Below are 16,058 nucleotides of genomic sequence, written 5' to 3'. Positions count from 1 at the left end.
TCTCTCCCAAGTAAAGTTTCCCATGTTTATGATTTAAAAAAGAATTAGCAAGTTTATCTTGTGTCCAGAGCCAAGATTTATCCCTGGACTAATCAACCAGAAATGGACTATCTGGCTCTTCTCAAATTGTTCTTTTTTGGGGAAGATGCTGTGTACAAATTGGATTCTACATTTTCTGTAGGATAAAGGTAAAGTCATGATTGAATTACCAGATCATAGCGCTGCTCTTTCATAAGAGAGAGAGGACTGGGATGATTTAACCTGAGGGTCATAGAGTAACAGAGTCATATAACACAGAAACTAACCTTTTGGTCCAACCAGTCCATGCCGACCACAATCCTGAACTAAACAAGTCCCACCTGCCTGCACTTGGCACATATCCCTCCAAATATTTCTTATACATGTACTTATCTCGACGTCTTTTAAACGTTGTAACTGTACCCGCATCCACTACTCCCTCTGGAAGTTCATTCTGCACATGATCCACTCTCTGGGTAAAAAATTGCACCTCATGTCCATTTTAAATCTTTCCCCTCACACCTTAAAAATATGCCCCCTAGTTTTGAACTCACCCACCCTAGGGAAAATACACCTGCCATTCAGCTTATCTATGCCTCTCATGATTTTATAAATCTCTAGAAGGTCACCCTCAGCCTCTTTCACCTCAGTGAAAAAAGTCCCAGCCCATCCAGCCTCTCCTATAACTCAAACCCTCCATTACCAGCAACATCCTGGTAAATCTTTTCTGAGTCCTCTCCAGCTTAATAATATCCTTCCTTTAAAAGGAAGACCAGAACTGGACACAATACTCCAGAGGAGGCCTCGACAATGTCCTGTACAACATCAAAAATCATGTCCTAACTCTTATACTCAAAGGTCACCACATCTCAGCCAAGGGGACAGGTTGAGAAAGAGAAACCCCACAGTAACATCAGCCCACTGTGAGAACTGAAGTCACAGCATTAGTATCACACTGCATTGCAAAGTGTCTGCACAGCCAATTGAGCTAACGAATCTCCTTCAATGTTTTAACAGTTCAAGAAATTACTTCACTTGTCGTTAAGAGGCTTTGATACGACTTCAGGTGTAAAAGGCTTGAGATGAATGTTGATGCATTGGACATCCTGAATATAACCGAATCTCACAGTGTGGCAATCCACGGGGACATTCCCCAGTTTCACTCCAGCTGGCAATCCTGTTTAGTATTGGGTCTTCTGTTCAGGAATGTCTTTTCTCTGAACAAAGCAGCAGTGTCAAGAAGATTCATTGGGGCAGTGACTTCTCAGTCTTGGGAATGATCTCGGAACATGGAAACAGTGGGAGGGAATCTTGAGATCGGCCGCAGGGTGGGGGAGTGGCGTCTCAGGGTCCACAGTTGGAATGAAGAGACCCAGTCGCTGGGACCATTGTGGGTACAAGCAGCACCTGGGAACATACAGCTTGTAGAAAAATACAGTTAAATCCTGGGATCTAGCGATAGGGACTGGGAATATGTGGGAGTGTGGGGTAAGCGGTTTGAGGATCAAGGGACATTCACATAATTCTAGTACAAGGAGTGCACTTGGAAGGCAATCAGTTAGTACAGTTTCTACAGTGGTGATATCTCACAAAACTCAAACTAGAGAGTTAACACACTAAAGGGAAACCAGGAAAAGAAAGAACTTACATTTATACAGCACTTTCACTATGTCCAGATGTTCCAAAGTGCTTTGATGTACTTTCTGAAATGTACTCACTGTAGAAATGCAGGAAATACAGCACTCAATTTGCACTCAGTAAGCTCCCACAAGCTGCAATGACCAGGGAAGTTCTTTTTTGTATGTGATATTTGTTTGAGAGAGAACTTTTCACCAGGACACCAAAGAACTCCCCTGCTCTTCGACGAAATAGTCCTCGGGGATTTTTTACATCCACCCAGACAAGCAGTTTTACATCTCATCCAAATGACGGCACCTCCAACAGTGCAGCACTCCCTCAGCATTGCCCTGGAGTGACAGGTTGATTGTTTTGCTCCTGGGGTGGAACCTATAACCAGGATCCTGTGATCCAGCCGTGAAAGAGTTAGCAACAAAGGCACAGCTGGCAAAGAAAATGGAAACTGCAAAATACTGAAATTGATTTACATACCAACAACAAAAGCAACTTCATAAAGAGAATGGAGTGGAGGGTGAAATCTGGGCCTTTGACTAATGAGTTGGATGAAGACACTGGATGTTTGGTAGCTAAGTATACCGAGATCACCAAGACTCATCAAGAGGAGGTAGAGAGTCTGCAAAAGGATATTACTGGGTCAAATGCATGGACAAAAGTTTGGCAAATAAAGCATAATGTGGGAAAATGTGAACTTGTCCACTTTGAAAGGAAGAATAGAACAGTAGAATACTGCTTAAATAGATAGATATTGCATAAATCAACAGTGCAGAGGGATCTAGGTGTTGTTCTATATGAATTGCAGGTTCATCAAGTGAATGGGAAGACAAATAGAAAGTTAGTGTTTATTACAAGGTGATTGGGATATAAAAGTAAGGGCATTTTGCTGTATTTCTATTGGAATACTTCATACAGTTTATATCTCCTCATTTTAAAAATATGGTATAATTGTTTTAAAAATAGTTCCAAGAGTGCTCACTTAACTCATTCCTGGGATGAAGAGATTATCTCACACAGAAATGCTTATAGAATCCCTACAGTGTGGAAACTGGCCATTTGGCCCAACAAGTCCACACTACTCCTCCAAACAACATCCCACCCAGACACATCCCTCTACCCTTTCCCTGTAACCATGCATTTCCTGTGGCTAATCCAAACAACTTAGACACCACAGGCAATTTAGCATGACCAATCTACATAACCTGTACATCTTTGGACTGCAGGAGGAAACTGGAGCACCCGGCAGATACACACACAGGGGGCATGTGCAAACTCCACACAGTCACCCATGGCTAGAATCAAACCCAGGTCCCTGGCATTGTGAGGCAGCAGTGCTGATCACTGAGCCACCGTGCCAGTTGGCCCTGTATCCTTTGGAGTTTGCAAAAATAAGAGATGATCTAACTGCAATATAAGAGATCCTGAGGGTGCTGGATAGGAGGGATGCTGAAAGGATATCTCCCCATGGGGGAGGGACTAAAACTAAGGAATGGTGTTTAAGTATAAGGGGTTTTCTGTTTAAGGCAGAGATGAGTAGCTATTTTTGATCTCATAAGAATTCTCTTCTCCAGTGAAGGTTGGGTCTTTGAATCTACTCGTGGCTGGGATGGATATTTGGTAGACAAGGACATTGAAGGTTACAGAGAAGAAAATGCAGTTTTGATGACCAGATCCACGTGCTCATCGAATATTACAGCATTGAAGTGCTAAATATCATACCTCTTTGCCCCTGTATAGAAATAGGCAGAACTTAACATCTTTTTATAGGCATGTGAATCCATAATACACATGGACCAATCTGCTCGTGATTCCCAAGTTACAGGAGGAAAATATTAACTGCACTCTTCACGTTGCCCTCTCTCTCTCTCTAGGGAGGAATTTACAAACAATGATGATAATTTTAACATTGCAACATGTCAGATTGAGAACCACCATTGAGCATGGGGGAGTGGGTGCTGTGTGATTGGGTGGGTGTGTATTGTCAATGGGATTTCCCATGTGCTGAATGTTGACATCTCACAACTGGGGAATAGAATCCTGAATATTTGCATGTTTAACGGTGAAATATGTCTATTTTACTTTCCAGATAGAATCAGGAAGACACGAGTTGGGAAAAACAAAATACGAGCTACGTGGTGAGGGCGTAGGAACTATATTTAAGGTGAATCCAGACACTGGAAACATTATCGTGTTCAGAGAGTTGGATCGAGAAAAGAAGGGTCGTTACAAACTGGAAGGATTTGTGATTGACATAAAGTCTAAGAAACAAGTGGGTCCTTCAACAAACTTTACTATTAACGTTCTGGACCTGAATGACAATGCACCTATATTTACAAAAGATCCATTTAATGGAACTGTTCCTGAGATGTCCAGCACAGGTAAGAACAAAGCAACTTGAGTCAACATAGGGTTAAACGGAGGTCAGATATACTGGAAACCCCACTACACATCTCAACAAAACACTCCCTATACAGGTACAGCATGGGGTTAGCGACAGAATTAAGCTTCCTCTGCACTGTCTGCCATCAAACACTCCAAGGACAGGGACAACATGGGGTTAGACACAGAGTAAAGCTCCCTCTACACTGTCCCTGTCAAACATTCCCAGGACAGGGACAGCATGAGGTGAGACACAGAATAAAGCTCTCTCTACACTGTCCACCCATCAAACACTCCCAGCACAGGGATAGCATGGGGTTAGATACAGAGGGAACAGCATGGAGTTAGTTACAGGGTAAAGCTCTGTCTACACTGTCCCCCGCCTCCATCAAACACTCCATGGACAGGGATAGCACGGGGTTAGATACAGAGTAAAGCTTCCTCTACACTGTCCCCATCAAACTCTCCCCAGACAGTTACAGCACGAGGTTGGATACAAAGGAAAGCTCACTTCTACACTGTCCCCATTAAACACTCCAAGGTCAGTGGCAGCGTGGGATTGGATATGAATACCTGCTCCTAAAGCTCCCTCACAGATGCCAGTGTCTCCTCTGAGCATGTGAATTTCCCTGTCCCTCTATTGTGTGGGGTGGAGGTTATTTCACAGCCTGTCATTAATGTTAGCCAGGTCCTGGCTCCATCAGTTGTCTCCTGTGGCACTCCATTCGCTTCCCCAACAGAATTCCAATCCTTTAGTGCTTAGCATGAATATGAGTAATTGTCATTTTTATCAATGTTCTCAGATGTTTGCACTACAACATTGGTTTTAGCTGCAGCTTCCGTATGCACTAACAAAGTAACCGAAAAACCAGGTCACAGACAACAGCATTGACTGCAAGCAACAGACTGAAGTTGTCTGGGATATTGAAGGACTAATGCATAACTTTCCTGTGGCATTCCTTTTCCCTCTGAGGAGGATATCAACCTCTTTCTTATAAATAGGTTAATGCTTCCATTAAAAATGGGGAAGAGAGGGATGTTACACATAAACATTGGAAGCTCTTTGTTAATATAGGTTTGGGGTTGTTGTTCTGTGAATTTTGAATGATCGAAATGTCTCTCTCTCTGTGAGAGACTTGAAAACAGGCTGTAATGAACAATGTTTTTCACAACGATCACAGCCAAGACCTTACGTCTGAGAAACATATTTTACTCCATCCTCCCAGACTGACGTTTTTTTCCAGGTCCCATGTTTATCTCACTATTTTCTTCACAGTTACATTTAACTTATTCCTCTGCATCTCCCTCCAAATGTAATCCCAAATGATCATCTCATGACCTTGTAACTGTTTACATTCCCACCATCTCTCCCCTAAAGTCCTAACATTACAGGCTCAGCATGGCTGGTCTCTTTACCACTCTTCCTGCTCTGGTTGATAGTATTCCTGATCAAAGGCGGTGGTCGATGTTCAGTACTCAGATCCCAGTGCCACTCTTTGAGGTAGTTGATGCAGAATCTATCTCAGTTATACTGGAATAAATCTTTCCTTAGGGCCTCCAGTAATATCTGAACCATTTTGTCTCTCCTCTCTGTACAGTTCTGGTCGCCACATTACCAAAAGGATGTGGATGCTTTGGAGAGGGTGCAGAGGAGGTTCACCAGGATGTTGCCTGGTATGGAGAGCACTAGCTATGAAGAGAGGTTGAGTAGATTAGGATTATTTACATTAGAAAGACAGAAGTTGAGGGGAGACCTGATTGAGGTCTACAAAATCATGAGAGGTATAGACAGGGTGGATAGCAAGAAGCTTTTTCCCAGAGTGGGGGACTCAATTACTAGGGGTACGATTTCAAGGTGAGAGGGGAAAAGTTTAAGGGAGATCTGCGTGGAAAGTTCTTTACGCAGAGGGTGATGGGTGCCTGGAACGCGTTGCCAGCGGAGGTGGTGGAGGCGGGCACAATAGCGTCATTTATGATGTATCTAGACAGATACATGAATGGGCAGGGAGCAGAGGGATACAGATCATTGGAAAATAGGCGACAAGTTTAGATAGAGGATCTGGATCGGCGCAGGCTTGGAGGGCTGAAGGGCCTGTTCCTGTGCTGTAATTTTCTTTGTTCTTTGTTCTTTGAAGATCATATGTGATGACTGAATGAGATGCATTGGCAGCTGTTGTGTTTGCTGAGTGACTGTATCTTCATTGTATTGTCCCTGAACTGCTCCTTTTGTCCAGGTATTAATGTCTTTGCTCAATGCCAATGATGAGATTATCTGGATGGTTGGTGTCTCTGTTATTTTATTTGTTTGTGATCTCAGGTGAGGCTGGATTTGAACTTATGATGTAGTGAAGGAAGTTGAGCCTCCTATGCATTAACAATTTTCCTGGTGAAAGGCCGGTGATTAATGGTATCGTCCAGCAAGGTCAATTCTATATTATGATTTCTGTCTGCAAAAAAGACCCCTCAATGTCGAGTTCAACAACTTTAGGGCTTGAGCTCTCCCCATGTCCTTAGCCCAACCCCTACACACCAGGCCTTGTTATCACATAGTCTGCTGTTACACACAACCCATTGTTAGCTACAAACAGTCACCATTAACAGTTATTCACCCTCCTAGCAGGATCATTATCCACTCCTTTGTCTGTCTAACTGTTCTTCTCTCTCTTTGGGCTCTATCCCCACCTATCGTTTACTTCTTAACCCCTCCCTCCACCCTATCTGACATTTTCCCAGCTATCATCAGGTCTGAAGAAGGGTCACTCAATCCGAAACATTAACTCTGATTTCCCGCTACAGATGCCACCAGACCTGCTGACAGCACTATCCCGCACCTCTTCCCCCGCTACATCGATGACTGTTTCAGCGCTGCCTCGTGCTCCCGCGAGGGGCTTGAACAATTCATCAACTTTACTAACACCTTTCACTCCAACCTCGAGTTCACCTGGACCATCTCTGATACTTCTCTCTCCTTCCTGGACCTCTCTGTCTCTATCTCTGGCGACCGCCTCGAAACTGATATCTATTTCAAACCCATCAACTCCCACAGCTACACCTCCTCTCACCCACCTTCCTGCAAGAATTCGATCCCCTACTCCCAATTCCTCCACCTCCGCCGCGTCTGCTCCCAAGCTGGGGCGTTCCACTCCCTCACATCCCAGATGTCCTCTTATTTCAAGGACCGTAACCTCCCTCTCTGGTGATCGAAAATGCTCTCAACTGCATCTCTTTCGTTTCCCACACCTCTGCCCTCACATCCCCTGCCCCCAACAAAAACAAAGACAGAATCCCCCTGTCCTCACATATCACCCCACCAACCTCCGTATCCAACATATCATTCTCTGCCACTTCCACCACCTGCAATCCGACCCCACAACCAAAGATATATTTCCCTCCCCACCCCTATCTGCCTTTCGTAGGGACCAGTCTCTCCGTGACTCCCTTGTCCGCTCCACACTCCCCACCAGCTCCACCACCCCCGGCACCTTTCCCTACAACCGCAGGAAGTGGTACACCTGCCCCTACACCTCATCACCTCCATTCAAGGCACCAAACAAACCTTCCACATTAGACAGAGGTTTGCCTGCAGATCCGTCAACTTGGTCTACTGCATCCGCTGCTCCTGATGTGGCCTCCTCTACATCGGTGAGACCAAGCCTAGATTCAGAGACCGTTTTGTAGAACATCTGCGCTCTGTACGCAACAAACGACAACACCTTATGGTTGCCAACTATTTTAACTCCCCCTCCCACTCCCTGGGTGACATGTCCATCCTGGGCCTCCTCCAGTGTCACAATGGCACCACCCGCAAACTGGAGGAACAGCACCTCATATTCCACCTCAGGAGCCTACAGCCCAATGGCCTAAACATGGAATTCACCAGTTTTAAAATCTCCCCACCCCCGGCATCTTCCCCTGTCCAACCCTCCCTCTCATCCCCGCCTCCTTGACCTGACACAACCTGTCCATCTTCTCCCACCAATCCACCCCTCCCATCTCACTGACCAATCCCCACCGCTCCCTACCTGCACTCACCTATCACCATCCCACCTACCTTCCCCAGCCCCACCCCTCATCGTTCTATTTATTTCTGAGCTCCCTTCCCCGTCCCCCATTTCTGAAGAAGGGTCCTGACCCGAAACGTCAGCTTTCCTGCTCCTCTGATGCTGCCTGGCCTGCTGTGTTCCTCCAGCTCCACACTGTTATCTCTGACTCCAGCATCGGCAGTTATTACTATCTCCAGCAACTTCTGTTTTGGTTTCTGATTTACAGCATCTGCAGTTCTTTTGGTTTTTATCTACGTTATGATTCTTTGTCATCAGCCCCATTATAGTTTTTACACCTCTTTCTGCTTTTATACAAGCTTGTAGATGATGTGATGATCAGGTCATATTGTGAAACCAGCATCTTTCAGTCAATTATCTAAAACTTTAATTTAGGAACTGCCAATGGTTATTTGATGTCATTATGTAAGGTGTATGATTTATATCTACATTAATACCAATTATTTTAGAATGTGGAGCGTAAACTAGTGGCATATGAATTTTGGTGTATCATAGATTTTAGTGATTAACTTGTCAGTATTTCTAGATTATTTTTAAACCCAGTATGAGAGAAAGCTAGAGTGATAATGGGAGTTTGTTTGCATTGTGAGAGTTTTACAATCAGACAGAGTAAACAATGAAAAGCAGGTCAAGCAGCATCAGAGGAGCAGGATGGCTGACGTTTCGGGCCTAGACCCACCTTCCTGCTCCTCTGATGCTGCTTGGCCTGCTGTGTTCATCCAGCTCTACACCTTGTTAGCTCAGATTCTCCAGCATCTGCAGTTCCTACTATCTCTGAAACAATGAAAAGCATTAGCTTACTTTTGGTTACATGTGACCCATGGAGTAGTGGGACTAGAGTGACCAAGCACTCCTCCAAACCAAACAAATATTAACCCATTCCTCTACAAATATTAGTAACAGTGTAGGGTATGAGTGAGTTATTTAATAACTTGTGATTTTGCTGTTTTGTGCCTTTGTTCCTCCGCTGCAGGAACTTCCATTCTCACTGTTAGTGCTCATGATCCAGACGACCCAACTGTTGGCAAACACACAGAAGTGACCTACAAGATTCTGAACAATGAGAAGAATTTCTCCATTGATCTGATGACAGGTAAGCAATACCTGTGATCAATTCCAATCCCACTCACTTGAACTGCTGGGGATGAAATCAGCCTTCTCCAGAGACACAAGACAGAGTCAGACTAAAACAGCAGCTGCCATTTGCACTGGATGGGGGAAAGGAGAACGAACGGTAGCAAAAAGCCATCAGCATATTTAGCATTCAGCCAAGTAGAAAATGCGCCCTCATTCATTTCAGGGGTTCCTGTTCTAATTTTTCCTTTTTGACAGTTTTGTTCTCTGTCTTTGGATGAGGCATTCACAGAAAATTCCACAGAAAAGTGGGAGAGTAATCCCCAGTGTCCAAATATTTTCATTCATATTTATCACCAAGAAAGAAGGCGATGTGATCATTTATGCCATTGTTAACAGGCATTAAAGTGCATGCATTAGTTATTGCAGACAATAACAGTGCATGAAGTAGGGGGTAGCATATCAGTATGGACAGAAAGTTGGCTAGCCATAGGAAGCAGAGAGTAGGAATAAATGGGTCATCTTTTTGTTGGCGAATGTGGAATAATCAGATCAGCTTTGATCTTAGTGAATGGCAGAGCAGACTCAAGTGGCTGAATGGTCTATTCCTGCTCCTTGTTTGCATGTTCATATGTTTGTCATACCTCTGAATCTCACTCGAGCACATAATCCAGGCTCAGTCTCCTACAGTACAACTGAGGGGCCGCTGCACTGTCAGAGGTACCTCCTTTCATGTGAGACATTAAGATGATGCTCCGTTCATTCTCTCAGGGCAGGATGTAAAATATTCCACAATCACTACTTTGAAACAGAGCAGGGGAAATCTCCCCAATGCCCCGGTCAATATTCATCTTGCGACCAACTTCATTCAAACCAATTACATGTGAGATCTTGAGTGTGTAACAGTCACTCCACTTTAACCTGAGCTATTATATGGGCCATTTCCTGGAGATGTGGAAAGGCTGAGATATCTTTGTAAGTCTGGTTTCCTTTATAAAGTTTGCCTGTGATAAATCTCACTTATAATGGCATTTGTTGTTGCGTCACCACAGTCTTACCAAAGCCATAGTGCTGTTCTCTCATTGGAGAGAGAGAGAGAGGGAGAAAGAGAGAGAGAGAGAAAGAGAGAGAGAGAGATGACTGGTGGATATTTAACCTGAGGGCCACCATGCCTCAGGTGAGAAGAGAGATTGAGAAGGAGAGTTCTTCATGGTAACCTTAGCCAGTGATGGGAATTGAACCCATGCTGTTGGCATCACTCTGCATCACAAACCAACCAAACACCAAGAGCATCTCTAATAACAAATGTTATTCTTCTCTTTATTTATAGGAATCATACGCGTTGTGAACCCTAACCTGGACAGGGAGAGGAAGAAAGACTATCAGATCATCGTTCAAGCCAAGGACATGGGTCTTGATCAAGGAGGAATGAGCTCAACTGCTACAGTATACATCTCTCTGACTGACATCAATGACAATGCACCCTACTTCCCACACAGTAAGATCCCATCACATTCATTAATGTGGAGACTTATAAACAGCAGTAAACCATTCAATACTGTATGCCTGCTCTGCCATTTGAGATGATCGGAGCTGATCTGTATGACAGAGCCATTTGCATACCTTGGTTACAAAGCCCTGACACCCTTAACCCAACAAAATTCTATCGACCTCAGGCTTGAAATCACTAATTAGCTCCTTGTAATGCACAGGTTTTAGGGAGTAGAATTGCATATTTCTGCCAACCTTTGTGCAAAAAACTAGATTCCTCATTTCAGACCAAATGGTCTTAGTCCAATTTTTGAAAGATAGAGACACATTTAAGGGGGAATCTTATATAAGAGAGGAGGAAGGAGTACAATCATATACTACAGTAACCCTTAAGCTGAAGTTAGGAAAGTTTATAATTTCTTTAAAATGTCTGTGGAATTTACAGTATAATGGGAAATCAACACAATAATGATGATGATGATGATGATGAAAATGATCAGGTAACTCAGCAGAAAACAGAGTGAGAATCCTACAACAGAGACTTGGAAGAAGCACTGTACTAAGGAGCTGTGCACAGTATGATGTATGATGACATATCATAAACAAAGAGTTTACAAAATTACTGATTTTGAGAGAGATTTAGTCTAAGTTAAGGATGTACTAGAGATACAAAGGACTCAGAGTAATAGCACTTTGGCAAAACAAAGTAGCTTCCGTATGTGTGGGATAGACACCGAACATCCAGGAGAACCCAGAGAGTTCAAGGGGACAGCTATACAGTGTTGAGTCAATGGGTGAAGCACAATCCAGAGACGTACCTACAGCACTCCATAGCATGACTACTGCAGAATTTTCTCAACGCAATATTTGCAATTAATTTTAAGAATGTTTGAAAAGAACTTGTAAGAGTTTGAATGAATCATTAAGAAATTGATTGATTCTTCAGTTTGATAATAAGTCTATATGACTAAGCAAACTTTAACCTGGAAGTGGTGCCAACAGGAGGGGACTTCAGGCTAGGAGCCATATGGCTGGCATGCTCAAAGGAGAGCTAGAGGCAGAAAGCATTTAATGAACGCATGGAGACAACGAAGGTCAAACATCTAGTATTTCCAGCTAGGGGAAGCAATGACCTAGTGGTATTATTGCTAGACTATTAATTCATAGACCCAGGTAATGTTCTGGGGACCTGAGTTTGAATTCCGCCATGGTAGATAGTACAATTTGAATTGAATAAAAAATAAAAGTCTGGAGTCTGATAATGTCCATAAGTCAATTGTCAGGAAAAACCCATCTGGTTCACTAATGTCCTTTAGGGAAGGAAACTGCCATCCTTTCCTGGCCTGGCCTACATGTGACTCCAGACCCACAGCAATGTGGTTGACTGTCCACTACCCTCTGAAATGACTGAGCAAGCCACTCAGTTCAAGGGCAATGAGGGAGTGACAACAAATGTGGGCCTTGCCAGTGCTGCCCCCATCCCGTGAAAAAATGCTGCCTTGTATATTTTCTCTACCTTTTTCATGATGTGCAAATTAATTTATGAGTAATAAGCACATGTGAACGTTAGATGTCGATATCTTGCTTGCTGCACCATTCTGCAAGATCATGGTTGAACTTCTTCAAATCCATCCTCGTGCCCAGTCACCATATCCTTTGATTCTCTTAGCAACCAAATATCTATCAATCTCTGTCTTGAACTTATTCAGTGATTGAGCTTCTACAACCCTCCATGATACAGAATGCCAAAGATTCACAACCCTCTGATGTTGCCTCATCCCAGCCCTAAAAGCCCAATCCCTTATGTTATTTTATTTATTCATAGGATGTGGGCATCACTCGTTATGCCAGTACTTATTCCCTGTTCCTAATTGCCCAGAAGGCAGTTAAGGGTCAACCACATTGCTGTGGGCCTGGAGTCACATGTAGACCAGGCCACGTAAGGATGGCAGATTTCCTTCCCTAGCAAACCAGAGGGGCTTTTTACGACAATTTACAATGGCTATAGGGACTCCATTAGACTCATTTTAATCCCAGCGTCCCATGTCCACAGAACATTCGCCTGGTTCCATATTACATATCCTGTGACACCACCACTTTTCCACTGCTCCCACAATTCCAATTTATTCTGAGGCAAGGCTGTCCTGCCTGGGGAAGCAGCCTCTTAGCATCGACCCTGTTGAACACTGCAAGAACTTTATACGTTCCAATGAGATCACGTTTAATTCCTCCAAACTCTAGAGAATAGCAACTCATTCTGTTTGTCCTCTCTCTCTATATATGAGCATCGCAGTTCCCTGCACAGGGAATTCCAAATTCATCACAGAGCTGGGGGGTGGGACTGAACATTGCTCTTCAAAGGGAATACAAAGCTTGAAGCTGAATTTCGTTTTTTTTAAATCAACAAGTTCTTAAACCTAATAGGGAGTGAAAGGTGAAATGAGATTGGAGTGAGGCACATAACAAAAATGTATAGAGCACATGTTGAGCAAATTGGGGTAAATGATCATCAAGGACTAGGTGGGAATGTGGAATAATCAGATCTGCCATGATCTTATTGAACAGCGGTGTAGGTTCGAGTCTGAATGGCTTATTCCTCCTCCTAACTGGTATGTGTGTATGTGTATGTTTACATGTAAATCCTGGAAGTTGGCAACTCAGACAGTGTATCTGAATTAAGAACAAAAACAAAGTTGCTGGAAAAGCTCAGCAGTCTGGCAGCATCTGTGAAGGAGAAAACAGAGTTAACGTTTCAGGTCCGGTGACCCTTCCTCAGAAGGGAGTGTATCTGAATTATCTGAACCACTGATCAGTTTGTATACTATTAGTGTCCTCAGATTTACAGTTTTCTAAAAGATGCCCTTTTAATATATGCTACAAAGTGTCAGGTTCTTAAGAGATAGATATCTTGAAGTTTATTTACAGCACTAACTACTTTCAAGACTATAATACACATAGTCTGGGCTCTGTGCTTACTGATGTTACTGTACAATGCGCATACATCACTGACTGATTACACTGACTGCATTGCTAAGAGACTGTGCCTGAAGTCAAGTGGGCTATTTTGTACAGGCACATTATATGTTGTCATGTCACGGAACTGTTTGAAAGGTACAGCACAGTATTATCTTTGCAGCAAGCTCCTACCCAAGCTGAATGTGAGTTTTACTCTATCTGCAGGTCAATACAACTATTCTGTTTTAGAGGATGCCACAATTGGAAGTACAGTAAATCGAGTGAAAGCCAAGGACCTGGATGAAGGAGAGAATGCAAAAATATTGTACACAATTGTCAGTCGCAACAGTTTGTTTGACATTAAAACAGACCCACGTACACAAGAAGGTGTTATAACAATAAAGAAGGTAAGTTGATGCTTACTATATTTCCTTTTAATTTTTCATTGTATATGGGCGTCACTGGCAAGGACAGTATTTGTTGCTGAACTCCTGAGAAGGTGGTGGTGAGCTGCCTTGAAATGCTGCAGCCAACATGCTGCAGATAGACCTAGGCTGCTCTTAGGGAGGGAATTCCGGGATTTTGACCCAGCCACACTGAAGGAATTTGTATTTCCAAGTCAGGATGGTGAGTGGCTTGGACAGGAACGTGAAGCTGATGATGTTCCCATGTATGTGCTGTTCATGTCCCTGGAGCTGATAGAGTATATATTTGGAAGGTGTTGTTGGAGGCGATGTAGTGATTATGTTACTGGACAAGTGATGCAGAGGCGTAGTCTAATGACTCTGGTGATACAAGTTCAAACCCCAAAAGGGTGATTGGTGAAATTTAAATTCAACCAATTATTTTCCAAAATAATTTAGGAATTGAAAGCTAGTCTCAGTAATGACGACCGTGAAACTATCACCGCTTGCTGACACACTCAACTTAGACACACTTTCTAATCCAGACACGCACACGATCCCAGAAGCAACGTGAAAACCGAAAGAACTGCGGATGCTGTAAATCAGGAACGAAAACAGAAGTTGCTGGAAAAGCTGAGGAAGAGTTCTGAGGAAGGGTCACGGGAAACGTTAACTGTGATTTTTTGTTTACTTCGCAGATGTTGCCAGACCTGCTGAGCTTTTCCAGCAACTTCTTGTTTTTGTTTCAGAAGCAACTTACCTGCAAAATGTACAGATCATGTCATAAGCAAAGACCACACTGCACAGAGAAGTCTCGCAATATTGAAGTGGGACTGAGAGGTTGGGGTGAGGACGGGAGTGTGGACACTAGATGGGGTGGGAATATGGATGTGGTAGTGAGGGTTCGGGATTTTGAAGTTGTCCCTTGTCCTGCCAGTTCGTTCCTGCTAAACTACCAAACCAGCTTAACACTGCCATTTGCTGTCTGTCTTCTATCGAAACAGCGCCTGGACTTTGAGAAGCAGCGACAGCACAGGATTGAATTGGAAGCAGAAAACCCCACCTTAGTGAAGGGGAAGACGTACAAGACCAAAGCAGTGGTTGTTATTGATGTGCTGGATGTAGATGAGCCTCCGGTGTTCAGCCGAGCTGACCACACTTTCACCGTCAGTGAGAACCGGCCCATTGACACCGCTGTCGGGAGAGTTTTAGCTGAAGACCCTGACCAGGCCAAAAACAGCATTTGGTAAGGAATCCAGTTGGGTCCATCACCTTGGATAAACATGGGAACTTCACTTTGGCGAAAACGGGAACAATGCATAAGACGCTGGAATTCGGAAAAAAAAGTTCAGGGATAACTCAGCAGTTCAGAGAGAATGGGGCAGGTAGAGACACAGGACCATCAATTCCCATTTGAACAGGAAGCCAGTTTGGAATTAGTTTATAAGTGAGTTCGGAGCAGAATGAAAGGCGGAGAGGGCAGAAGACTAGGGAAGAGACTTATTTTATTCTGTACATTGCAGAGTGTACCTGCGAGAACAAAGTGCTGGAAATTCACGGGATCACTGCATTGTAACGGTACAGGAGGAGGCCGTTCGGCCCATCATGCCTGCACCGGCTCTTCATATGAGCATCATTCCCTAGCGTCAACCTTCTGCCTGTTCCCCAGACCCCCGCACACCATTTCTATCCAGATAATCATTCCAGAAGCCGCTTGAATGCCGCAATTCAATCGCCTCCCCCCACCCACCACATTCCCAGGCATTGCACTCCAGACCCTAACTACTGGCTCTGTGAAAAGGTTTTTTTTGTCACATCACCCTCCTTTCATAAATCCCCTGAACCTCTTGATCAGATTCAAGTCTGCAACTGACTCCTGGGTATATGTTACTCAATTTTTAAGCCTCCCCGAACCCCTCGATTAGATTCCAGTCTGTAACCCACACCCAAGTATCTGTTATTCCATATATAAACCACCCTGAACCCCTCAATTCGTCACCCACACCGGCTCTATATTATTCCATATATAAACCACCCTGAACCC

The 16,058-nt window shown here is 43.8% G+C and overlaps 1 protein-coding gene across 2 annotated transcripts in view; it reads left to right on the top strand.

The window, feature by feature from the left end:
• Positions 1-16,058, top strand: part of LOC109935025 (cadherin-18-like) — a 52,372-nt gene that overhangs the window by 21,041 nt on the left and 15,273 nt on the right. For both annotated transcript variants that reach the window (XM_048605899.1, XM_020533702.2), the window contains exons 3-7: positions 3,737-4,028; positions 9,064-9,183; positions 10,495-10,662; positions 13,836-14,017; positions 15,019-15,260. In XM_048605899.1, coding sequence (XP_048461856.1) covers positions 3,737-4,028; positions 9,064-9,183; positions 10,495-10,662; positions 13,836-14,017; positions 15,019-15,260 — 1,004 coding nt within the window. The remainder of the gene's footprint in view (positions 1-3,736; positions 4,029-9,063; positions 9,184-10,494; positions 10,663-13,835; positions 14,018-15,018; positions 15,261-16,058) is intronic.

This window comes from Rhincodon typus, chromosome 15 (genome assembly GCF_021869965.1).
Source record: "Rhincodon typus isolate 14 chromosome 15, sRhiTyp1.1, whole genome shotgun sequence".
Classification (NCBI taxonomy): domain Eukaryota; kingdom Metazoa; phylum Chordata; class Chondrichthyes; order Orectolobiformes; family Rhincodontidae; genus Rhincodon; species Rhincodon typus.
Note: the sequence above shows the minus strand (reverse complement) of the source record. Positions and strands in the feature narration are given on the sequence as shown.